General features: G+C 42.7%; 1 protein-coding gene across 1 annotated transcript in view; it reads left to right on the top strand.

The window, feature by feature from the left end:
• Positions 1 to 3568: 3568 nt before the first annotated feature.
• Positions 3569 to 26689, top strand: part of RSPO3 (R-spondin 3) — an 81057-nt gene continuing 57936 nt past the window's right edge. The window contains exon 1 of the mRNA XM_077162837.1: positions 3569 to 3965. Within this exon, the coding sequence (XP_077018952.1) occupies positions 3869 to 3965 (97 nt within the window). The 5' untranslated portion in view covers positions 3569 to 3868. The remainder of the gene's footprint in view (positions 3966 to 26689) is intronic.

Here is a 26689-nt window from a genome sequence, read left to right on the forward strand (position 1 = left end):
AGGGGTGACTTCTAGCTGCGTCAGTCACACGGGCCTTGATAGCAGCACCCTGCTTGACTGATTTACCCAGGCGCCTCCAGAACTGAGCAACCAGAGGGGTGCATTTTCGGGATCTGCATGTTAGTTCGCTCTGTGGTATAATGACTGATGTCAGCTCAAACTTTGCCAAACATCTCTCAACACTACTAGTTGCATCCCATTCCAAACTATTGGGTTTGCATTCTGTTTCTGGAGCACAACCCCTTCTACATATTTGCAGTATGGGTTCAACAATATGATAATCATTTTCTTTCCTTAAAGTGCCACTGCTGCAATGGATAAAAATAACTTGTTACTGTTGTCATTGCCTAGGTTGGGGAGGTGGTAAAAGAGAGATGAGACGTTCCAGTAACTAGTCTGGATGTGTTTAACCGCCTATCTCTGGCCCAAGCTATTCTATCCTCCTGGCCCAGGTCTCTTAAACTCCTCCTGGTTATCCAAACTCTATGGGAACTTAATGCTTTCCTGAGAAAAAATAACAAATAAATATTGACCTCTATGGTGAGTCTATGGTTTTTTAACTTGCTTTAGACTCGGGCCCTGGAATCCACTGCCAGCAACACTGCTTTTGTGAATATCGTTTCCTTGATAAATAAATCGTCCTGTGTTGCACAAAATAGGCCACAGTATGCTTCCCATAAGCTGCTAGAACAGTTGAGGGAAAGTAAGACTCAGCCATCAAGTAAACACACTTTTAATAGTACACTAACATGGATCAGGAAAAAGTTATTCTAAAGCATACTTCTAAGGGAGAAAGAATACACTCACAGTTTATTTAATTTTTTCCTTATGTTTCTTCCAAACAGCGTTTATTCTTTGACAAGCTTTTCCTGCCCACTGCATCTAGCACTCCTTTCCCGGGACGGCTCAATAACTGCAGCTTCTCACTGGGTTTGTTTATTTATTTGCACTGCCATTCTTGTTTTCATCCAAACCAACATATGTCTGCACAACACACAGTGAAAAGTCAATGTCTTTCTTTGTGTTTATTTCCCTGAAGTTGTTCACCAAATTGCTTTTTTACATCCCCTTTGCAATCTCATCCCATCCGGCTCAAGTATCCTGGATTAGAAAGGACTTTTCTGGAGTCCTTTTCAAAGGAAGCCTCCCACAGTCTTTAAATCCCCCCAGGTTTTATGGTGCAGATATTCAGAAGCTGAGCTATTAAATAAGAAGGAAAGCAAAGGGGAAAGGCACAGAAAATGGAGGAGCTTCTTTTTTGGATAACCATTATTGGAATTGCTCTGTTATCCATAACTTTCTGGTAAAAGTTTATTACTTTTAATAAATGGTGCAAACACAGTCATTTGCAACTAGAAATTAAGCAAAGGGCCTCCAGAGTAGATGTGGGGCTTATGCGTGTGAGATGGGGGAATGGGGGGGATAGGGAAAAAACGGTTCCACTACAAAAAGAAATACTGTAAATTGGAATTCTTAAAAGCAAACTAAAAATCACAATCCCGATGAGGTGTCTTCCTCATAATATCAAACCAAAAGCAAACTTTAAAACCCTAACACATTCAGCTATGCATATTTATGAACTATATTTAATTAAAGAAACAGCACAGAAAGTTCCAGTCTCTCACATTCTAATTTTTAGCACCTTTGGGGGAAAAAAGTGTATTTCTTGTTCACTTTCTTTTGCATCCAGGCCATTTCATTTCCTCAATCCTTACTTTGAGGGTATTTAACAACTGCCCCATTAGATTCCAAAGGCCCAACACTTGTTAATATTACAGGTTTGAAAATTGGGATGGGTAGAAGACATGTCCCTTTACTCTTTCCTTTAATTTATCCAACCCAAAAATTGAAGACAAGGCAAGAAATCTACACAGTAACTGAGATTACAAATGGAGGAAAGAGAGAGAAATAAAAACCTTGCTTGTTTTCCTGCAAGCAAGGTTTTAGCTATTTTCCAACCCTAAATCATTTGGGCATAAGAACTAGCAAGGTGTCTGAGCAGGAACTTTTGCCAAGCGACCCTGCTGAAGTTTGGGGCTGTGTAAAAACGTGGCGCTGCAGAGGCAGTCCATATTGTGTTAAATATAACACACAGCACAAGTTTATATTAAAGTCACGCCAGGGGCTTGGGACTTTCAACTAAATACTTCTTCAGTAACTACTGAAAACTCAGAGGCTGTGCTACTGGAGAAAAGAGGTGGGAAGTTCACCATTGATTAACAGTCAGGGAGTGCACCGCTCAGAAGTGCCGCTCCTGGGGGGGGGGGGCAGAAAACCCAATTCTGCACTGCCAGGGGCCCCCCAGTTTCGCCTGGAGCAGAAGCAAGCAGTGGCTCCCCACCCCCACCCCCACCCCCACCCCAAGACTGGGAAAATCTTTCTAAATTGTCATTCCCAGTCCCCCAGAGAAGAAACCAAAATGCACAACGGATCTTTTCAAGAACATAGGGTTAGAGGGAGCCAGCCGTGCGACGGCGAGCTGACCACGGAGCGAATTGCCAGAGAGGAGAAGGAATCTTCCAGGGCCGCAGCAAGGCTCTGTTTGGAAGAACGCTGCAGTAGAAATGCATTTCCAGACTTCTGTCCTGGGCGCACACCCTTCTAGGTCCCCCCAGGTGGCTGGCGGCGGAGCGGACCTTCAGCGTCCACGGAGGGGGCCCCAGAGCCATCTGCCCGGCCCCCAACTGCAGCTACTTTTATTGAAAGAAAGGAAGGGAGAAATGCAACCGAGGAGAGGCTCAGGAAAACTGGCAGGGAGTCTGCAGCCACAACCCTTCCACTGAGCCGCCCTAGAGGCAGGGGGCGAGCTGCACTGAGGCCTGCCGCTGGGTGTGGATGGGGGCGCAGGGGTGCGCGCACGCCGGGAGCAGGGCGCGCCCAGCCCCAGAGGAGCCGATCGGGTTGGGGGTTGGGGGTTGGGGGTGGGGGGGTGTCCCTCCTCTAGATCTTCGCCCTCAATGCTCCCAGTCCCAGCGCGCCCAGCCCTCCCCAGCAGCCGCCCCTCGGAGGGGCTCTCCGCAGTACGCTGTGCCTCCCTGGCTCTGCCCAGCTCGGGTTCTCCCGCGGTCTTTGCAGCGTTGGGAGATGCTCGGCGGCAGACCCGGGACCCCTTAGGCGCCTCTTCCCGTCCCTCTGCCAAATAGCAACGCCTGTACTTTTCCAGCTCCCTCTTTTCCCTCTTGAAATTGAAAGTTATTGAGGTCGCTCAGGGTTGTTGCTCCGGCAGTTTCCTTCCCCGCCCCCGAGCTCCCCCCGCCCCCCCCCCCCGCAGCCATCCCCCTCCTCTCCCCCTCTACTCCTCCGCCCCCTCCCTCCTTCCCTCCCTCCTCCCCTTGGGGTGCTCCAGGCAGCCCTGCCCAACACTGGAGCGGCTCCTGCTCGCGCGCGGCAGAAGCAGCTCGGGGTCTCTCCGCCGCGCCTTGGCCATGGCAGCGGCGCCGTCAGCACCCGCTCCGCTGCGCTCCCGGGGCCCCCGCCGCTGCCGCCCCGGCCGCCGCAGCCTCTGAGCCCCAGGGGCCGCCGCAGCCCGCCCGGATCCGGCTGACGATGCTACCTGCGGCCGCCCCGACGTGGCCGCCTGCTGCTACCGGACCCCGCACCCGCGGCTGTGACAGCCACCCTCGCGATGCCGCCGCAGCTCTGGGCGCCGACAACTTGAAAGTACAATAGTTGGTTTCCTTCCCGGTGCACCCGCCCCGCTGCGCCTGCCACCACCTCACGCCGGTCGGATCGGAGTGGAGAAGTGGTCCCGCTGCTCGGGTTTCTCTCTGTATATACGCCCAACACCTACATATATTTTAAAAACATTAAATATTATTGACAATCAAAAGAAAAAGGAGAAAAGGAAGGGAAACATTACTGGGTTACTATGCACTTGCGACTGATTTCTTGGTTTTTTATCATTTTGAACTTTATGGAATACATCGGCAGCCAAAACGCCTCCCGGGGAAGGCGCCAGCGAAGAAGTAAGTGCAGGGGGGCCGCGTCCGCTCCTTCCCGCCGCGCTCACCTGTCGGGTCGCTTGGCCCGTTCGCGCCCAGGCTGCTCGCGGCCGCCCGCGCCCTGCGCCCCACGCCTCCGGGAGGAGGGAACGCTGTGGGTGCGCCGGGCACCGAAGGCGTCTTGGGCGCCGCCTCTCCCGCCCCCGTCCGCGTGCAGCCTCGCGGGGGCCCGAGGCGGGCGGCGGGACGCTGAGGCGGTTCCGGCGCGCTGGAGGCCCGGGGGTCGCGGGCGGGCGGCTCCGCGGTCGGCTCGCCGCAGGGACGCGCGCTCTCCCCCGGCCTCCCGGCCGCCTCCTCAAGCGCCCGCAGCTCGACCCGCGAGATGCTGCTGACCACCCGGCGGACGCCGGGGAGGCGCGGCGGCGGCGGCGGCGGTGCCCGCAGCCCCTCGGTGGGACCCGCCCGGCGCGTGTCGGCGCGGTTCGGCAGCCCGTGCGCCCACATCCCACGCCGGCCGGTACTCCCACGCCGGCCCGTGCTCCCACGCCGGCCCGTGCTCCCACGCCGGCCCGTGCTCCCACGCGCGCGGCGCCGGGTTTCCAGTAAGTCTCCAGCTTCGTGCACGTGAGCACTCTTACCATCCCAGGCCCTCTCGGGGGCTCCCCTGGGGCAGGCGCGTCCTGAGGGTGGGCTCCCGCCTACACGCTCAGCGCGGCCCCTGGCCTGACCCCTGTTCCTCCTGAGGCTGGCTCGTGAAGGCTGCTTGGACAAGTGCTGTAGCCCGCCTGAAACGGGCACGTGGGGCTGGGCGGGCGGCAAGGCGGCGCCTTCCCCGGCTGAGGGGACAGATGCGAGGGTGGCACCTCTCGCGTCTCAGCCTTGCCCTGTGCCCTAGGCGCGCTGGGTCTGTGCCCTCTTGGGCAGCCCCTTCGCAGGCTGCGCTTGCCGGCGCAGCCCCGGCTCCAGCGACGGGGTTGCGGGTGGGGACGGCGGGGGGCGACGAAAGCTCCCCTGGCGCGCCCCCCACCCTCGCCGCCCGCAGAGCCGGGGCAGGCACGGGTGCGGCTGGGAGCGCACAACACCAGCTTGTGTGAGGTGGAGATTTAGGATCGCTTCTCCGCCGCTGTTCGTCTCTGCCCTGCCCGGGCCGTGAGGGTCCCCTGAAAGCTCCTTTTGTACCGCTCGCCCCGGGCAGACAAGGTCTGATTCACCTGAGAACTGCCTTTAAAAAACGTGGCAGGGCTCGAGCGCCAGGGGCTGCAGCCCGGCCTCCCGGCCCTAGGATCGCTTAGCAGGGGGCAGGAGGGCCTAAGCTAAACATGTCAAGGCATCCGATTTGTTATTCTTGGCCTCTGAGTGGTTTGTCTTTTCCATCACTCCCCACCTACTCTTTCGCCTGAGGCCGTGCGGCCGGGGGCTCGAGGATGTCTTCGCGCCTGGTGGTGCCCACCGCCCCTGGTCGCCAGGCACGGCGGGGGGAAACTGAGACGGCAGGGAAGGGAGGCCGGGCGAGGCGCAGAGTTCCAGCCGCCCACCGCTTACCCGCTCCCTCACCCCGCTTAGGAATCCAGACCCCAAGCCACACGCTGACGGGGACGGAGGGTGATCCTGTGGGTCAGAGTGGCACAGGAGTCTCCGTTTGTGATTCTGGGGCCCAACTTCTGAAGAAAGACGCCAGAAAGAAAGTTTACTGTCCAATGCTTCTTTCTACGTCCAGACGGGCCCACGGTGTTGGACAGTGGGCGCGTGACAGTGGGCGCGTGCGAGTTTGATGCACCTCTGGGCTGGGCTTTGGGAGGGATCGCGGAGTCAAAAGCCAAATTGCTTTGCGATCCGTCTTAGGGGTCTCGAGACGATGTCAAAGGCGCCCTCTGGTTGTGACGCAGAGATGAGGGAGGGGATGGGTGGAATCGGGTTGAAATAACAATTTTGTGTGGGAGTGGGGCTGGGAGAGAGCTGCTGCAGGGGACGGATGCTCTTTGCTCTTTTGCTTTGGAGTCTGCGTTTGCGGCTGGGTTTGCTGGTGCATTCCTAGGTGAGGGGCGACCCCTTGCGTCCTCTGAGGAGAGGGACGAGGCTCACTTGGCAGGTGCAGCCCGGCTTTTTGGAGAATTGGGAAGGGAGAGAACTTCACTAAGTGTCCAGAAACTCAAGCTCAAACTGCATATGAACAAACCCATATGGATCGTTTCATAATAAACAGAATCTTTGGAAACCTCTAAAAGAGACAAACACCTTTTCTCAACTAGGGACTTGGAAAAGTTTTTGAAACAATGAGATAGTGGCCAAAGGGTTTTTTAAGAGTGTGCCTTTCCTACTTGTTTTTCCTGAGAAGTAACTAAGATGATTAGTTATAGAGTATCCCTTCTGACCTCTAGAGAAATAACTTCACTTTCCTAAACCTTTAAAGCTATCACTAAATAAAGAATTGCAGGAGGTAGAAAATTAAGGCGTCAGGACTATTTTTCAAAACTGTTTTTTAATTCTTAGTAGAAGCTTCTTGCCAAAAACAAAAAAGATTCATTTTCATTGTCAAATATGTCAAGTAAAAAGAACCATGGCTTATCCTTAGATAAAGCAGATAAAGCCGCATCGGTACTGTCCTGTTTATCTCAAACAACCCGTATTCCATTTGTTGCTTCTTTGTTACAAACTAGTGATCTTGCTTTCCCATATAAAAGAAGCAATGTTTTAAACAGTAGCCTTGTACATTTAAAAATATCTACTGAGACTTGGGCGAGTAAATACACAATAGTTTTTTTTCTATTTGGATTTATATTCAACTCCTAGAAATTAAAAAAATTGAATTTATGCAAGACAAACATTAAATTCTATCCTAATTCAAAAACCCCAAGCAGCAATGTTTTTAGAGGTAAACTCTCGCTTTAAGTATAGGATGCTAGATCAAAAATCCTCAACTCAGCTGTGGATTCATTTCAAGCTCTGCTTTGTAGCTTGGTATAGCCAGCCTCTGAATTCCAAGTTATCTGCTAATAAATGGAAAGGTCATATTTGCCATAGTAATATTAACCAAAATACCTTACAATTTCACTGCATTTTCACTTGGGTTATCTCACTTGGGCCTCTAAATAGACACTTGAAGTACGGGTGCAGCTATTAATATTACCATTTTACAGAGAAGGAAATACAACAAACGAAAGCTAAGTAACCCATACAAAGCCATACAGTTATGTGGAACTTGCCTCCTGCCGTGAACCTCATAGTTATTTATACTGCATGTTGATCCATGTCATAGAGAAGATGTCAGGCTGATTAAGTAATAAATTTGATGATCTCCAGACCATCATTTATACAATACTGTTATCTAACATTGAGCTGTTTTGGTTGACTGGAAATTTTCAATTGAGATTTGTATTTATTGTACATCAACAACTAATGCCAAAGAATTAAATGCCTATTACTAATAGTAAAGCATGCTAAATAGAATATCATATCGATTAATATTATTTAATTATTCAGAAGACATCGTAGGACCATAAAACTATATTAATAAAATCACATGCCATTGTACAATCCTTTTTATTTGATTCCATCTTTTCTTTGAGTTTTAACTGTTTGAATTCCAGATAAATGCAGGATTTTAAAAGCCATTGTATGTATAATAATTATAAAGCACTCCCATTGTACCAGCCACGAAACTTTTTTAACTCTTTCATAAAAATCTCAGGAAAAAAAGGAGCGAAAATACTAAAGGTAATCATTTTAAAGGTAATAAAATTGAAACAAAAATTTATTAGAATATTCTGGTCGTTGATCATGAATTGCTCCAGTTGTTCAGCCGTTCTTGAGATTTTGATATGCTCTTGGTGATTATATTGCTAATCCTGGAAACACGCCAAGTTAACCAATAAAATAACAATCTGTCATTTTAATAAGCATTTTGTGATACAAATTTTGAATCATGATGTGGTTTGGATATTGGTTATAAAGCATTTTTCTTACCTGTCTACTTTTGTCAGCAGTCTACCTTGTTTTTGAGAGAAACATTGTTTTACAAATATAGACATGTACAAAATTTGCTACATAAAGTATACTCTTCCACATATAATGTGACATCTCTATTAACCAAAACTACAATTCAAATTATAGTCAGTAGTGGCAGCATCTAAATATAAACAAAATACTTTTGTTTTCGTGAATTCTAATCATCATTGTTTCTTAAAATAGTCTTTCATTCTATTGTTTTATTCTCTTTTATTCTTTAATAGAAGAATTTTACTAGTAAATATATGTATATAGAACTAATAGATGAAATACTGCCTTTTTAGTCCCAAGATACTCTAGATAAAATAACTGAGAGTATAAAAATGAATAATGAAACTAATTTGATGTCATCATTTCAACAATCCTTTAAGTGTGAAATCTGAGCAATATTTTCACTTGTAAATGGATAAGCTTCGCTAAATCAATTCTCTATTAAATATTTCCCTGGCATTTGATATTTGACAAATTAGGTCCCCAGAAAACAATTAATGAAAATTACAATGTGGTAGTAAAACTTGACTTTCAAGTTATTAGAGGTAAACCCTTGCTAAACTACTATAAAGCGAATTTATTAGTCATCTGATCACTTTAGACAACTTGAATCTGGACAGAGATCTCCAGATTGCTATAAAATGTCTAAAATATTTTCTAGGAAATTCAGTTAAATGGTTAGGCTTTTTCAAAGCAAGAGTTATATTAAATCTCATGTAATTTTGATAGAATGCTATGTAGAAATTGTCAGAACCCTACGGAGAGATGAGACTCAAAAGATCCCTCTACAATTAGGAGGATAAATCTCAGAATATAAAACTATTCGAGATATGGTGAGTTACTAAATCATCTTTTCCCCTTTATCTCTGTCCAAATACTTCATTTTGGATGTTGTCCTGACCACCCCCTTCCCACTTCCTCACTATTACTCCCCATCCCTCCTCAAAGAAATCCTTTCCAAGTGGTGAATTCTTGAAATGCCAACAGAGTTGGTATTGTGTTTCACGAAATATAAGAATCAACTGTGGTGACCACTAGGAAAACATCATTCAGTTTTGAGAGCATGGTAAGGCTCATGCAAGACAGTATGTTGAAATTATGTGTCTCACTTGGTTAGGGCTGTTTCTCTCCTAGCAGTGCACTGTACACAGGCATTCTTTCAAGAATGGTGATTTGAAGAAGTGTTGCATCGTAAATCATATAGATTTTGTTTGTCTTACTTTGGATTTTGAAGTAAAAGTGGGGATCATTTTCTTGATTTGGATTTCTTTCTCAAAGGTTAGAATGATTGGATTATCTCGAGTAAGCCATCCCTTGGACAAACTAGTAAGTGACATACTTTGCAATTATATTTTCACCAAAGGAGAAAGTATAAAATATACATCTGAAAACAGGGGCTATCCAGTTTGCCCACTTATTTAATTCAGCCCATCAGATTTTTCCATTCAGGAACATTACTAGCGCTCTGATTAAGGTTGTCATCCAGCAGTTCTGCAAAGAATGGAATGTTCCATTCTCACGGATTGTGGGGGTGTTGAGAATACTTAATGTCTGAGTGCTATTGAATGCCAAGAAATCCCATTTTCTGCTTCAAAGGTTCCAACAACATGAAACTTTTAAACAAGATATCTTAATTCTCTTCCTATGTGAACATTTTTAACACTTTTGAAAATTCATTTTTAAAACTATGGTTCCAGGTACCTCATATCTGATAAGAGCATTTCTGTCTTATTTGTAATCTTGGCAGTGGACCTAGTTACCATCTGCTGTTACTACAATTCTTCGGAAAATTGTTCTTGGAAAATGTAATGATGCCAAAGAATATTATTTCTAATTAAATATGTATTTGGTAGTTTTAACTGTCTTTATATTTTACGCAAGAATCTAATCTACTCTTTGAAACACAATTTAGTGGGGAACAAGTGTCATAAATTCATGGCCAGCACTGAGACCTGAAAAGGCTCCCAGAGACCAGTGTAGGCTGGGAAAAGTAGATTGAAAAATAGAAATCATGTGTTCTAGATCCCATTTTGCTACTAATATCTAGATAACCAAAACATGTCCGTTTGTCACACTAGTCTGCAGTTTCTCATTTGTTAAATGAGGAGCTTTTCTGAAATTTAGCAATCCCTATTGCCTGTTCAACTTTTAACTTTTGGGTTTGAGAACATAGGTCATCATTAGGGAGTTAAATAGTTATCCTAAATTTGGTTGTTTTATTCAAGTAAGTTTATCAGGTAAAGATTAAGAATGGAATGCAAATAAATGTATGCATTTAAATTCATTGCACAAAGATTAAGTAATAAGCAATTTATCAAAGTAGAGAATGTATTAACTGTAGCATGCCTGTTTTAGTTTTCCAGCTATTAAAACAAGTATCATACAATGGGTTGGCTTAAACAATGGTAATTTATTGGCTCACCGTTTTGAAGCTAGGACAAGTCCAAAATCTAGGCACCAACAAGGCCTTGCTTTGTCCCTGAAGACAGTGGCTTTTTGAGGCTGGCTGCCCATGATCCTTCGTCCTTGACTTTGCTGTCACATAGCAGTGCACATGGCCATCTCTTTTTCCTCTTCTGGATTCCACCGAGTTCCTGCTTCTAGCTGTTCCTGTTGGTTTCCCTCGTCTGACTTTCATTATGCTTATAAAGGTCTCCAGTAATATGGATTAAAGCCCAACCTGATTTAGTTGGATCATCCCTTAGCCAAAGTGACATCTTGAAATGATCTCATTTAAATGGGTCCCGTTCACCAGAATGCAGACCAGGACCAAGAGTGTATCCAAACTGAGGCACAAAATGAGGTCCATATCAGTGCCCAATCCTTCCCATTTCACGTGCCTGAGAAGCACAGCTACCACGTTGATACAGCATATCCACTGTTCAACAGTTGCATCTTTTCCTTGGGCTCAGCATCACAGGGTCTTGGTTTGGAATACCAACTAGAGAGATGCCTTGGAGCTCCCCTACCATGCAGGTTTTCAGAGGTAAAGAAGGGGCGATTACAGTAGCCAGGATTAAGGTCATAAGGCCATGTGCTATAACAGTGAATGACTGAGCAAGAGAGGTAATATGACAAATCAGTAAGTCTTGGCAAGTGAGTAGATATGAAAGGAAAAGAGGAATGAGGCCATCTTTAGCACTAAACTTTGAAGTATAAGGTCTGGGTGAATGGAAGATTGACAGAGAAAAACAAAAAGAAAAAGCAGGAGGAGCAGATTTGATAGGAAACTTATTTTTCCTTTGAGCTATCTACTTTGAGGGGCCAGTAGGACATTTCAGAACTTAGATGTTTCAGACAGTGTCAGGGGCTGAAGATAAGTACTTAAGGGTCATCCATATAATGGGGATAGTTGAACGCAAGAGGAAATCTAGCTGTGCCTTATTATTATCAAAAGTGTTTGCATTTTTGAGTGTTTGCACTTAACTGGCATTGAGAATCACTTGTTGCTGGTATCAAAATAAGATTAATTATATTGTTACTTTGTCTACTTTAAATAATTTAAGATATCATCCTCAACTGTGGTTTCTCACTTTTATAGCACTCTCATGATCACATAAAATTGCATTTACTAGTCTTATGAGCTGCAGTTGTAAGTTGCCATATCTCCATTTGAAGATCACATTGGAAGTTCTCATCAACTACAGAACTGTGTTACTTTGCTGCAGATCATAGGAGACTTGAGAAACCCAATGGCAATGAAAGATAAAGTTTTCTTAAACTGCAACACTTTTGAAATCACTCCATTTGGATCTAGCATCTACTTATAGCACTGACATTGTACTTGCACGATTTCTCTACAGTTGTGCCCTCTTTCAATGAGGGTATATTTGGGTGAGAACTAGCTTGAAGGACTCCAGTCCAGTGAGCTATCTCTCAGTTACCCCCACCCAGTAACTGTCCTACCTCAGTGGCAGAGGCCCCAAGCGCTCTCTTTCTCCCTCCAAATATGGGACTTCTGTATGAGGCTGTATCTTCCAGTGCATCTCCTCTCATCCAAGTCCTCTGCTAAGTACTCGGCATGGACATGGAACCCCACTTTGGGATTAGTTTTAGTTACCTTAAAACATCTTTCTGAAATGAATACACAATAATGCAGTGTACTACAGTCACTCCCATAAATTGTCCTCAGAAAACGAGCTGGTAAGCATATTTATAATTATACCCCAATACAAAGCACATTCCTAAGAGTAAGTGGTGGAGCGGCCCCCATTTTATAACCACATACTACAAACCACTACCACACAATATAAAATGACAGAATTTGTGAGCTGCTTATTTTAGAGCACTGTTTTCTTAACATAGGCTGGATATGTTGGTAAGCAAAAGAGTTGCTAGTTTCTCGTTGATGTGTTCTCTTCTCGTACAAAGGGACTTCACAGGTATGAAAAGGAAACCTCAGCAGGGGCTCTCATGTCTGTAGAAGAACTGGCTGTCACATTTTGTCCATAAGGAAGAGCTAAAATGATACGCAATGTGTGTGAAAATACCTCATGTCAAGCCACAGCTTCATATTCCTCAGAGCCCCTGCTATCTCCATACACATTTTATCTAAATATACATTTATATGTGTTGGTTAAACTGAGTTAGTAATAATGGTTATTATTTAAATAATTACTGTGCTTTAATCCTCTGTGAGTGCCTGACCCTGTACTTGAAATTTTTGCAAATAGTACTTCCTTTAATCCCTACAGCCTCCCTGTTGGGAAGGTGCCAGCAGCCCCACTTTAATTGCCTGAGATCTCTCAGTGAAGAAATGGTGGAACTGGGATTCCAGCCTAGGTCTGACTCCAAACTTAGTGTCTTTCCTTCTTCACACTACCGCAGCTATCGGGATTGGAACTTGGAGTGGTCCTGGGAACATTTTCAAAGGCCTACCTTGTTTTGCTCTTTCTCTCTCTTCTTGGCTCATTCTCTCTCTGTCCTCATTTAACAAGCCACGTGTCTGGCTCTCTACTACTCTTCCCCTACATTTCTTTTTTTTTCTCTACCCTTTGTCCTCTCTTTCCTGAAAGTGATTGGTAGTTTTGAAACATAAAGTGTTGCTGATGTTTTTATTGGAAACTATGGAATTGCACAGTTTATATGAAATACTCTAAGATTATTCTCCCATCTACAATGTACATATCCAAGAGAAGGTTAACTTAGGCATGAGAATGTGGGCAAAGTCTATAATTTTGTAGTTAACTATCAAAATCCTTCCATGTAATTTATAACCACAACAGATATTTCACTGGCTGGTTTCTATTATCTAGAGAAGTTATCTTTATGGCATTTCATAAAATCTGTTATTTATATTTCTTTTACCATGAGCATTAATAATAACCTTCCCTCTGAATTCTTGCTCTATGTGCCTTGGTACAGTTGCTCACATCAGAATCACCTGGGGCTCTTTCAAAAAACACTCATGCCCAGAGCCTACCTTGGGCCAAACCAAACAGAATCTCTTGGGTAGGGGCCTGGGCATTTGTATTTTTGAAAGGAGTCCTGATGATTCCAATGAGTGGTCAAGATTGAAAACTCTTGTCAGATCTTTAATTCAAAAATAGCTGTTGTAGCTGAGCAACTATTGAAAACAACGGTGGTTTCATAAGGGTTAGACAGAACAGACTGGCCTGGACTGTGATAAGAGAAGAGATATATGCCATTTGAGCAAATGCTCGTTCAAAATGTACAGCAATTTGATAGCACAGAATTGTTTATTAGTAGAGTATGGTTAAACATGGGGCACTGACTAGTACAGACAAGACTATCTGTTGGAGAATTGTCTCAATCAAAGAGCCCAAGGACAGAAAGCAAAGTGCATACAGAAGGACATGACAGAGAATTTAACAGATTCCGGTTTCACACCACTTCCAAGAGAGAATCAAATTATGGATGCGTGTGCTTGCCTCTGAACTAGACTACAGGTGAGTGAGGAAGTGAGGACAACAGCAGAAGATGTGGTTATCAGCTATACCAAAAAAAAAAACTTAAAGCTACTTAAAGATAATCAACTGTTTTTCATCTCTTACCAGATGGTTGGGAACATGCTGCAGAGTCCCCTTGTTTTCTAGGAAAGGCCTAATGGCTAGGAAACTGCCTAAAAGAAATAAATGTCCCTTTTATAATTTCTCCAATTTCTACCTGACTCTAGATTGACTCCTGCTGATCAGTAAAACTGCTGTAAATAGCGTAGTTTTAACTCGATCTTAATGGGTTAAGTTTTGTGGTTTGCTGTTTATTTGTGAACTTACTGTTTTTACTTCACTCCTAATGTGCCCTTCTTTGGGTGGTTATCTTCATTAAATTTTGTTTATTATTCTTTTCTAGTCCGTGAAAGGATTTTCGAACCTTGCCATAAACCAGGGAATGCTCCATGTGAAAGTGAAGTGGAAGCCTGGGCTTCCTGTCAGACTTCATTCTACTCGTTAAGGGGGCTCCTTGGGATAATTTGGGTTCCTAGCGAGTCACTAGGCCAGATCCCAATAACCACAATTGCCAGAAGTAATTAAGCTGAGGAAAGCCAGGCTCCTGGGGAGGAGGGTCCTCGCAGCAGCACGCTTGAGCCACTGCCCCGTGATCAGACCTCGTTACTTGTCCCTAAGGAGCGGGAGCAATCACGACTTAGAGAGCAGGAAATCCACCAGAAAACAAGACTTTTCCACCAACTTCTTTTCCTCAAGGGTTCTTCACTCTGAGCATGCAGGGGGTGGAAATATGCCATCGGTCCATCACCGTTCTCATCGCTGTCATCATATAAACCACCTTATCTGACGGCATGAGTGCAAATGCACACTCGCAGACCCCCTGCTGTCATTGTTGCAACTTCTTCCTTCCTGAGTATGTAAAAAGATCCGAGAAATTTCACTTGCATCTTCCTAAAGGAGAATCTGACTAGGATGGAAGGGAAAGGGTCCTTGGAAACATCCCTAGGTAAATATTAGGTATGATATTGTTGAAGAATCATTTGGAAAAAAAGCACGTGGTGGTAGATTACAGCAGGACAGGATTTCTGAAACCTCTAAAGCTAAGAAAAAGCCAAGAGCAAATTTATGGTTTCTTGCATCAGAAGAAAGTAATAACATTTAGATATGTGGTACTATAAATAGCGAAGTAGAAATTATCAACCATGTAGTGTTCTAATTTCATACTCCAGTGTAACAGAAATTAGGAGACTGTTAAGCCTTTCCATAGGAAAATATTCAAGTGGCATCAGTGTATCTGTGCTTAATAACCTAAGTGAGAGTTTGCCTTTGAAACCATGGGCATGGTGTGGAATGCCCAGTAAGGATTCTCCATAAGCTAGGAGATGGACCTTTAAGTGAACAAAGATTAGTCAGTATCCTTAAGCTGCAAATTCCTTTGTGGTTCAAAATGAGCTTAGGCTGCTAGCTCCCTTTATTTAAACATTTGGATGGGTGATAACTGCTTATTTTAGATTCCCAGAGAAGCAGGCAAATTGTTTCTCTGGTCAGCCTTCTTTGGCAACTGGCCATCTCCAGGTATCATTTAGCAAATAAACTCTGACCTCATGCACTGCTGTCAATAGGACCAACTAAATGGAACAATATATCTGGTTTTCTTTGGTCTTAAATTTGACAGTAAGTTGATCTAAGAATAGACTAATTCTAATTTTTTGAAATTAAACATCAAAACTATGACCTGTACCACTACCTTTGGATGGCATCTCATTTCTAACATGGAACACAAAAGATATAGACGAGTATTGCTTAGGCACAAACCAAATGAACACACATTAAACATGTGAATATTTGTGTCTTACAGAATTAAGCCTGTTTCTCAATTTATGACCAATTTGTTGGTCTATACTCTAAAAGGATCCTCATGTGTTTGATAATGAGAAGCAAGTCCCAAAGATGCTGTCCTTAGCCCCTCTGATTAGAATGTATCTATTCATTTCATGCTATCCTCAGGAGAGTAACCCTTGGTCCCCTCCACAAAGATTAAGTATAATGTAGAAGGGAAAGTCTTCTCCTGTAGCACATTTCTAAGACATCCAGGCAACTTTCCACTTCTGTCTAGAGCTTGGTGTAGCTTCACTTCAGGTGGGATTCTTTTGGAGGCCAGAAAGGTTTGCAGATCGTAAGATGCATTCTTGGCCCGAGATAACCTGTGACATTTGCCATCACACCCATCCCCTGATTCATGTATTTTTCAGACCTGTGGGAATTGTGTTTCCATACCCCAAAAGTTGAGTTTGTGAAAGAAAAACGCAAGTTTCCCATTCACTTCAGGCCACTGCCACCACCTTCATCACCCCTGGGGACCTCCCACTGACATTCCAGGTCATGTTAGACTGTCTGCAGCCAAACTTAATCTGCTGCTTGTGCTCTAAGGAGAAAGCTAACAATCCCAGAAACCTTGATGGGATAGTTTTTAGCCTAACTTCTTAACTCATAGACTATAGGGCAGAAGTGCTGACGTTCATCAGATAAGAATATGTTTCAATTGAAAATTGCCAAGATTGTCCAGTGCCGGATATTTCCTCCCCCCCTTTCCTAGCCTGAACTCACTTCCTCATCCACTCCCCAAATTTTGAGCCACTTCTAAAATGAGTTGAACAATCTTAATCTTGGAATCGTCCAAAGAAAAAACAAACACACAGACAGCCGAGTTAATTTATAAAACACTGCTGCATTTATCTTGGCATTTATCTTGGCAGATTTCGGCTCTCCCTGCACTAACTCTTCCATGCCGACTCTCACTCAGCAACTCCGGGAAGAAACAAGTCATTTCTGTATATCAAATGCCTTGAGGACCTTAGTTAAAAATACGTCTGGCGTTTCTTCACATTTCTTATACAAGTTTCTTTCCTCAGATACCATTATTTACTAGGTTTCTGAAACCGAAATAATCCCTTTACTTTTAAATGGAGAGTCATTTTTACAAGTGCAATAAACTAAAGTGGCTGTTCAAATACTTTACTTGAATTGAACACTGAAGTACATTTTTGTTAACACAGTCCTTCGTATTCTAGCAGAGAGCTCCCAGGACTCTCCCCTCCCCCACATGCCAGGCCTCTGTGCCTGGGTGTATGCCAGCAATTTTGCAGGATTCATTCTAACAACTGTGCTGGTGTAAACATTTACAGAAATCCTTTCCATTAGAGATTAAACAAAGTGTAAGTATCTGTTTCTAAATGATAGATCTTATTAATGTTTACAACAGCAGGACTGATGCTATCTGATGCGTAGGTTATAATACTATATACCAGAGAAGGAACGAAGGGAAAAACAATCAAGAGAAGATTCAAGTGAAGAATTAGAATGAACTGTAATCCGAACCTGCAAAATATTATTACAAGTTATCACTATGGAGATGACACGTTAATGTGCACAGAATGTAGGGGAAATTAGTTCATTTAAATTGAAAATAGTAAGATTTTGCTACTGGGATTTTAATGGTTTTAAAAAAGGAGAGGGGCAATAACAGATCTTATTGTGCCAATTCAAATGCATTTCTTAACTATTTTTCCATATTTCCACCAAAATGAAATAACATACTGAGCTTCTATCTGATGTAAGCTCTGGTTCCTATATTATTATTCAAGAAATGGTAACTGGGCTCTAATGCTTAAATCAAATATCACTTGTTAAATTAATGTGGTACCCCCTATGCAATCAGGTAAGCCTCAAGGCATGGGGGAACTAACTCGCACTCCGCTTCTGTGCTTTCCTGTTTGCACATCATTTTCAAGAGTTTATTATATATTAGGGGATTGCACGATTAAGTAATTTAAAACATGAGAATTCCACTGACTGGATTTCAAATTAATTCTGCAGTATAAATGACACCTGTGATACTTGACTGGAAAGGCGTGCAGTCTTTATAAATTATTCCCAACTCCCCTTCATTAGTTAACACTTATGCAATTATAAAAAGTCATGCATTTTACTTCCGTTTCTTTATTGAAAAGTCACAGTAGACAATTTCCCCTTAGTATCTGAAGATATATCTTCTTTACAGGAATATTTTAGGATATTTTTCTATGAAAAAAATATTTTTTCTATGAAAAAAAAGATGCTATATAAATAATGTCATTCAAACATCTGCAGTGTGATTTCACCCCTTCTTGTTTTGCTTCAAACATATAATGACAGTCCTTCCTGACTGAGTCTACAATTGAATCCTACTTTAATCCTACATTTGTTCATGATTTAGCAAAGAAAATAATGAAAAGGGGTTTTACGGGACATGAAATGGAAACTTCTCTGGAGTAGAGTCACATCTTTCTAATTGCCTTCTTGGAAGACAGAACTTCTTGGATTTGAACTATAGTGTGAAATTCCACATTAGGAGACAGTTAGATTGATGCCTAATCCATAATATATTGTATCATTTTACACAAGTCATTTAGGCTGAGAGTCAGTTGCATTATCAATGGGGCCCTTAATCTTTCATTTATCTGAAAGTAAAGCACTGATCTGGATGTCTCTCTGACAGTAAGATCAAGGAGCTTTCCCTCTTCCATCTGACAGCAGGCTCTAACCTTAGTTTTGTCACAACTTGAAGAAGGTGGAGTTGGGGCTTGAATTTAAAAATAGACATTTCTCTTTGTACATTCATGGAACTTTTTAGAACACAAAAAGGTAACAAATGAAAAAGAAATCTTATTGGGGAAAAATATGGAGAAAAAAAATCTAAGTTGAACGTAGCCTGAAGTAAAACAGCTTGCATTTATTTATTCATCTGACGGCTATTTATTGAACATTTATTATGTGATGGGATTCGAAGAATGAACAAAACGTATGTGAAACCTGCCCTTGTACCCTTTCATAGTGGTTAAGGAAAGAATGTATGAAGTCAGGAACTGAAAAACAATATTCAGCTAAAAGTAAAATTAGAACTCTTTGATACCCTTTCTAAGCTGTGTGGCATTTCCTTTTGAGATTTGTTTAAACAGCATTGAAAATTAGTTCAATTTTTCGCAAAGAAGCCTACACGCACCAAGATTTGTCTCTGGAAAACAGGGATAGTAAACGGCAAATGGGGATGAAGCAGGGAGGTGGGTGGAAGAGCAACTGGGATTTATTAGCTTTCCTGGTATTTTCTGTCTTAAAATTTATGACTGATGATCAGGAGCCATCCCTAGTGTGACGTTGTTGACAGTCATAGGTCATCTGCTATGCTTACTATAAACGTAGATGGCATGTTAGGTACAGCTTGTAATGGAATAGCGGAGCTTGGCTGAGCTAATTTCCATTTTTGGCACATTGACTAGTTTCTATAGTTGAACTTTCACACTAGTTCAATTAACTGGAATTACTTTTACCAAACAAACACTAAAATATTGTATGTTTAAAAATAGTGCATTTTTTGTCCATCTCTCCAAGGCATTTTTCAAACCTTTTATGGTAACCCCTTAACTGCTGTGTGGAACATACAATCCAATCTCCTTAAAGCACCAGTTTGGCAAACACATGTCAACAAGTTATTTGGATTTCTTATGTAAGTGTGCTGATGAACCTTTCCCAACATCGGTTGCAAGCTCTAAAGATCTCAGTTGCAAAAATTCAGTCTTGAAAACGATTTGCCTCTGTGGTTTTCTGTGTGTTACTGTTAACTTGTGGAGGTTCTGCAGAGAACAAGAGCAATTGTCATGTATGTTTCCATACCATTTAATGTAATCTTCGCAACAAGTTCATGATATTGTTAATCTATGTATAAATGAAGAAACTGAGATTCAGAACAATTAAGGGACATATCAAAATGACAGACAGGAACAATCAGATATTCTGACCCAAAGCGTAGCTTTCCTGTTACCCTTAGCTTCTCATTAAGCCTGTCAAAGGAGAATGCCAGAGGGGGTGAAAGGAAGGACAGTTCGTTCTCTTCTGCAGCTGAGATGGAGCTACTAATACCCACCCCAGTAGACAAGAAGTGAGGGTGAGCTGAGTAAAGCTGGCTAATTGACAGAAGTGGGTACTCTGGAAGCCTTTACACTGTTTCTAAGCAGGGGCCTGATAAGATCATAATAGGACTCTTGAAAGATAGCTGTGATTGCAGAGTGGCAGGACACAGAAGGGGAGAGGGTCTCTGTGAGGGAGGTGGAGTCCTGGGAAAGTGGAACTGTGGCTTTAGAAACCGGACAGTACCGTTTACTGAGATAGAAAATGCTAGAGAGAGCACGTTTCTGTTAAGTGGACAGTATGTCTTAGCAGCTCAGGAAGGTTTTGGAAATCACATATGCAGCCTCACACCCTCACGTTACTGATGGGGAAACAGAGGTCAGAGAGGGGAGCGGCCTTCCTGATGTCCTCCAGCTGGCTTGCCCACGTCCACATTGGACGTGGGGGCCTGCAGGCGTTCTCTCATGCTCCAGGGAGAAGCGGGCCAGAGAAGCTCTCTCTGGATCTTCTGGCACTTGGATTTCTTATTTGTTTAATTATTGCTGCTTTCAAAGAGATTATCTGTTCACTGGCTGAGGATTTATTTCACAATCTCTTATTTCCTTACTCCAAGAGATAACGCATCTTAAAAAGTTACAATAGTATGTGGCTAAAATGAAAAATTTCAGGTTGTAAATATGTTATAAGAATAAAAGTTAAAAAAAAAAAAAAAAAAGGACCCTACAACACAAATAGTGAGCCCTAACGTCAAGTGCAGGCTGTAGTCAGTAGAAGAGTTATAATAATGTTGTTTCCTCTTGGTGACAAGGTTACAGTACGAATACCAAGTGTAGAGAACAAGGACAGCCAGCGGCATGAGGGACATCTGTGGGAACTTGATATTTTCAGGATGATTTTTCTGTCAACCTACAACTTCGCAAATTAAAAAAAGAAAGTTACAATTACCTGTTACCCTAATTTAAGATACCCATGATAGAGCATCATTTAGAAAGAAAAACAGTTACGTTCTCATCAAAGACAGTTGTCAGTTTTCTCACAAAACATATTCTTATTCTATTCCAGGGACCGGGAATAGAATCTGGCCTTTTCCTGGCAAAGTATCCTAACAACCGTGACGCAGGACAGGTTAGACCAATATAATTCCGTACAGAAGACAAACACCTCCTGGCCCTTGCCTCACGGGACTTACTCGCGGCCCTTGTGAAACGGGAAGAGCAGACCTCACCATTCTCATTTTACAGTTAAGGGTCAAAGACATTACGTGATTTATCTGGCACCACAAGGCTAGTAAACAGCAGGACAGGACCTCGGAAATCTCGTAGTGATTTATTTGGTTTGGTCTGACTACACCTCAGGGCCTTTCCTGCGCTGCCACAGTCCCATCTCCTATGCAACTTCCTCCAGTTAGTGCCATTTCGGTGGGTTTGACAATAGAGGTAGGTAGATTACGGGAATTATTAGTTATGGGTGAGATTCTTACTGGCTGACGAGATTAACTGGGCGACCCTTCAGTCTTTTCCCACTTGAGTACACGTGAGTGAACTCAAATGAGACACAGAGGGAAGAGGGTGCCAAATAAGCTATTTTGAAGACTAAACAAAAATGCGTTCAAATCCAAGGATACAGTTCTAAGCCCTGGCTCCTAATGGTCCTTACGATGTTAAAAGAAATTGTAAAAGTAGAGACTTGTAGTGATATATCTGTATTGTGTAGCATGATAAAGAATTTTTTAAAATCCCATTTTTCCATTTCACTGTCTGTGATCATTATTTTTGTTATATAGAAGGTACTGAAATAGGATCCTGAATTAGCTCCCTACTTAAAATTGATCAGCTAGCCCTATGCTGATAACAGAATGGCCAAAGGAGCATACCTACGGTTAGGCTGGGATGGGCCAGGGTAGATATTTCTGTAACGAAAGGTCTTAGTTATGTAGTCTCAATATAGTGTGATCATTTATAATGGACAGTAGGGAAGTTTGTTTCATCCAGTACGGGAAGATGGAAAAGAAAAGGATTGACCTTTTCAGGTGTTTCTGCTCCTACTCTGGATAATTTTCATGACTATTTTTTAGGCTTTGTCTCCATAATGACTACTCATCCAGGCCCTGGAAGATCTAATTGGATATTGATGCTATAGGAAGTGAAGACTAGCTCTAGAGCTTATGCTCTCTTTGACTGTGGAAAAATTTTAATTCCATACCTAAATCCATGCTAGCTCAGGTGTGATGGTTGAACAACTGGTTCAACCATCTCCTCAGTTTGTTTTCCTGAGCCCCTGTAATACATGAACAACTTTTCCTAAACCTCTATCACCTTTCAAAACCTCGAATGATTCCCGTTTATCTTCATGACAAACTCCTTAGTCTGATAGTCCCTGAATACCATCTGTCTCCCCTCTATTTCTCTCTACAAATTTTAAATTTCAGGTCAAACACAAAAAACCCCAAGACAGTACCACTAATTAGCTGTGCGATCCAAGGCCACAGACTTTTTCATAATATGAAGGGGAACTATTTATTCTTTATCATGTATTGTGAACCTGTTTCTGCACCTGGTTTGGGGCTATACATTTTTAATACATTTTTAGAACTAAAGCAAGCTCTGGCACCCTAGAACCTCAAAATGAAATAATCATTTTTACCCTCTTTTCTTCCTCCCTCAATCACCAATACTCCTTGTTTGGTATCTGAATTCCCTTTTTTCAGCTAATTACATCATTTTTTTGCCTGGTCTCTAGAGTTGAAACCACAGAATCAACATTTACTACTCCTTCATTAGCCCATTAAGTCTTGCCAATACTGTCAATTTCTCTATAGAAATAACTTTAGAATCTGATCCCCTCTTTTTCCTCTCAACACCATCCTAATTCAGCTGTCAGTAGTGCCACCAATTCTCCATCACATCATATTGGATCTCTCAGGTTCTCATCTCTCCTCCCAAATGCCCCTCCTCTCCACCACCAGAGAGCATCTACATAAACCCAGATTAGATCATGGCCCTTGATTGCTTGTAAACATTCCCTCCAAAATACGGAAAGATTAAATTCAGCTGATCACCCATTTCTCCTTATTTTTCAAAATCCAGTCTGAATGTCAGTCCTTCCAGGAAGGTACTTTCAGGTGGCCATTGCTTCCTTTCTGACACCCCCTTGTACACAATATATAACACAGTGATTGTTGGGGATTGAATTATGTACCACCCAAAAAAGCATGAAATCTGAGTCTTAGTCCGTGGTCCTGTGGGTGTGAACCCATTTGTAAATAGGACCTTTGAAGATGTTATTGTCAGTTAATGCTTGGACTCATTTTTGAATATGAACTTCAAAGAGCCTATTGAGATGAGACCTAACTGAATCATAAGGCTGGAGGCCTTTGGAAGAGAGGAAAGTTGGATGGGTTCACAGATCTCCTCCTGAGTTCCTGAATCAAAATCTTTAGGAGTAGAATCAGTGCACATTCATGTTAAACAAGCACTCCAGGTACTTTTTACACACAGTAACGTTTTAGAGACTTCAGGCTCTCTGTCTCATACTGGCATCGTTTGGAAGATGTGCCTTTCCTCTCTTAGTCTGTTTAAACTTGTTTCAGTGACTTGCAAGGGTCCCAGAGACCTTCTGGCCCAGAATTACTGGGAGACCATGATCAATATCCTTTAAAACTTGGGTCTGTGGTCCTTAAAGATAGCCCTTCCTCTTCCAGATCGTTCTCCTGTATCACAAATAAGCTGCTCCAGTTCCTTGCTTTGGACTTTTTGAGAAAGTTATTATTGAATAAAACTTCCAGCTGCCTCAAATAAGGACAGGGTAACACCGAAATATGGTTAGTGCTGCCTGAGTAAAAGAAAATACCTTTCACCTACTGATTTTTGACGATTGCCTTTAAGGGTTGTAGGTGTTTCACACATCACCTCACTGAACGCCCTCAGCACTGTCAAGTATATATTCCCAAGCATAAGCTCAGAAAGGCTAAGGAACTTTTGTCTATTAATCTATCCCTAAACTCCTTGGCACAGATATTTGGTTGTATTCATCTTTGCATGATCGCTAACTATCATGGTACCCGGAGGGTGAATAATTTCGTGCTTTTCATGAATGGTTGGATGGAGAGATAAATGTGGGTTATTCAACTAGTAAATGTCAGAACCAGAATTCACGAGTGAGCCCAGAGCCAGAGCTGTCCCTTCCCCCTGCCCACCAGTCCCTATGGCCCCCTGGGAAGTGTGCAGCACCCATTTCTGGACCAGGCAGCAGGTCAGCCATCTGTGCACATGAGCACAGAAATGCTTCACACTCACACATGGACCTGCATGTCCCTCCGCTGCTCTGTCAGCACTTTGATGAAGCTAGGGGAAAAAATCATTTATTTTCTCTGTTCGGGACTTTAGATGTGACACATAAAGTTGGATTTTAAAAAATGGGATGTCCAGTATTTTTGCACATCTTCTTGTGCCTGTTAAAATACCACAAGTCCCCTCCGCACTGTTTGCTTATGCAAAGGCTTCAGCCAGCAGATATGCTGCTTTAGCACGCTGTGTGGCGAGAAGATCCAAGTTTATTCATAATATAACAAAGTGGAGTTTGTTTTTTAGCACAAACTGAAGTTTGTCTCGTTCAAGAACGTGAAGTAAGTAGTGGTGGAATCGCAGCCATCTAAATTCATTGCCATTAAACTATCACATTTTCTGTTTATGTTGATTTCTAATTAATTCGTCCCTTTAAAAAAAAAAAAGAAAGCAATGGCTCTTTCAGACAGACTAGAGCACATAATGATTCCCACTGTTGGGTGAACACTGTTGGATCTGTCTCCTGAGCCGGTATTACCACCCACTAACTCATCCACAGGTCCTGGCCCTCTGCAGAGTTTGGAGCTCCCGTCCCTCCCCTTCCTCTCCTGTCCTCTGTCCACCTCCACTTGGGAGCACAGCCACTTGGAGAAGGGGACGCTTGCCCTCCCTTCTCAGTCCTGGAGATGCTGATTCAGTGCCCTACATTTTATGCCCACAGCAAACAGGGCACATCGACTTTATGATAGAAAACTCTATCTTTTCTAAGTTTGTGATTAAGAAAAAAACCTCTTTCGTCGTTCTGGTCCCCAAAATGCTTTTTTGTTACCTAGCAGCACACACAGCACAGCTGTCTGGCAGGTCACAGGATAACGAAAGTTTTCACTACTTCTGAAGAATCAACTTCGGAATTAGCCCATAGGTTATAAATTCATTTGATGAATAAAGAGCATAATGCTGAGATTCCCAAGGGAAGGTCATTTTAGAAGGGAGAACCATTGTGTTGCTCTCATTGTTTAAACTGTGTTAATATGGTTTGTCCGTGACAAGAATCAGAAAAAGATGCTATAAAAGATGAACTACAAGATTGCAAAAGTTTTAATTTTTTAGTTCCCCTTCTTTGTTCCTATGATTTCTTATATATTTCATAACAATATTAAGAGAATGAAAATGTAAAACTACAAAACAAAGGAAAGTTTCTGCTAGAAGGACCTGGGAGGAAAAAGGAGAAAGGGAATGCTCCCCCAGAGCAGAGAACATGTAGATAGATGCATAGTCTCTTAAAAGATCAAAATCAGAATGCCAGTTCTTATGGTGGCATTATTTAGAACATTCTCCTCTAATATAAAAATTAGCAAGAGAACATGTTCTCATAGAATGTGAGATGCTGGTTCTGTTCAAAATCCCATAAAACTAACAAAAGCTCAAGTGAATCAATACACCAGGCAGCATTTGTTCTTTCCTTTCCTTCTGGTAATTCCTTAGAAGTGCACAGTCAAATGCCCTTACAAAATCCAGGCTATTTTCCTTGGTCCGCGAGGTCTGTAGGATGTGTGTGGCTCTCGCTTTGTTCCCCAGCCTCATCTCACATTTCACAGCTCTCCTGATTCCCGTTGTACTGCTCCTCAAGCCCACTTGTTTCCCACAACCTTAAAGTCTTTGCAGTTGCTGACACTTATGTGGAATTCTCATCCTCCGGTTTTCTTGTCTGACTCCTCATCCTCTGTACCCACGAAAGGGAAACCTTCTCTAAGGAAGCCTTGCTTGACCTCCCAGTCTAAAGTCGCTTCCCGTAGTTATTCTCTTCCTTTTCCACCTGTTTATCTCCTTCACAACACTCTCCTGATCTTGAAAAGTTTAATTATGTCTTTCCTTCTTTGTTAACTGATTAACATCATGAGCTCAGGAGTCGGAAGTCTCGTTCACCCCTACATTTTCTGTGTTGGGCTTATAGAAGGATCTCGGAAATTTTTGTTAAATAATTATTCATGGTCTCCACAGTATCTCCAGATATGATGCAGCCTCGCTTTTGTCCACACTCACATTTCTGTTTCCCTGATTCTGTAATATGTGGGTAGACAAAGCATAACCCTCAGCCACCAAGCTGGCATCTGGCTACCAAATAGCCGTCATATCTTAGATTTCAGGAATTCTATAGCCACCGTCATCTTCCAGGCTTTTTCTTAATATTTTGAGCTGGCTTGACTTTAGTGGAAAGTCTAGCTAATTGCTATTTAATGCTAGGTCTGTTTTATTGCTGTGGTTTTATTTTAAAGTATTTATAGAATATAAATATTAGACTCCCTTCAGGAAATTATTATTCAGTAAGAGAAAGATGTTCCAATTTTTCAAAGAAATCGTTTCCACTAAAAACAGTATGTTTCCCCACATAATAATGGTGGAGCGCCCACTAGGCTGTACTCAGTAGCTGGTAAATGCACTCCTCTCTGAGACCGTCAGGAATTTTATGAATACGTTGGTGTGAGCACCGACTATTTAGCTTATTAGAGGTTGATTCAGTGGAACAAAAGATAGAGCAGATTCTATTTTAATCCTGAGTGCTACAGGTCAGTTAATGTCTGTGCTACTGATGTTGACAAAAGACCTAATAGAATAT

Source organism: Tamandua tetradactyla, chromosome 5, assembly GCF_023851605.1.
Source record: "Tamandua tetradactyla isolate mTamTet1 chromosome 5, mTamTet1.pri, whole genome shotgun sequence".
NCBI classification, from domain to species: Eukaryota; Metazoa; Chordata; class Mammalia; order Pilosa; family Myrmecophagidae; genus Tamandua; species Tamandua tetradactyla.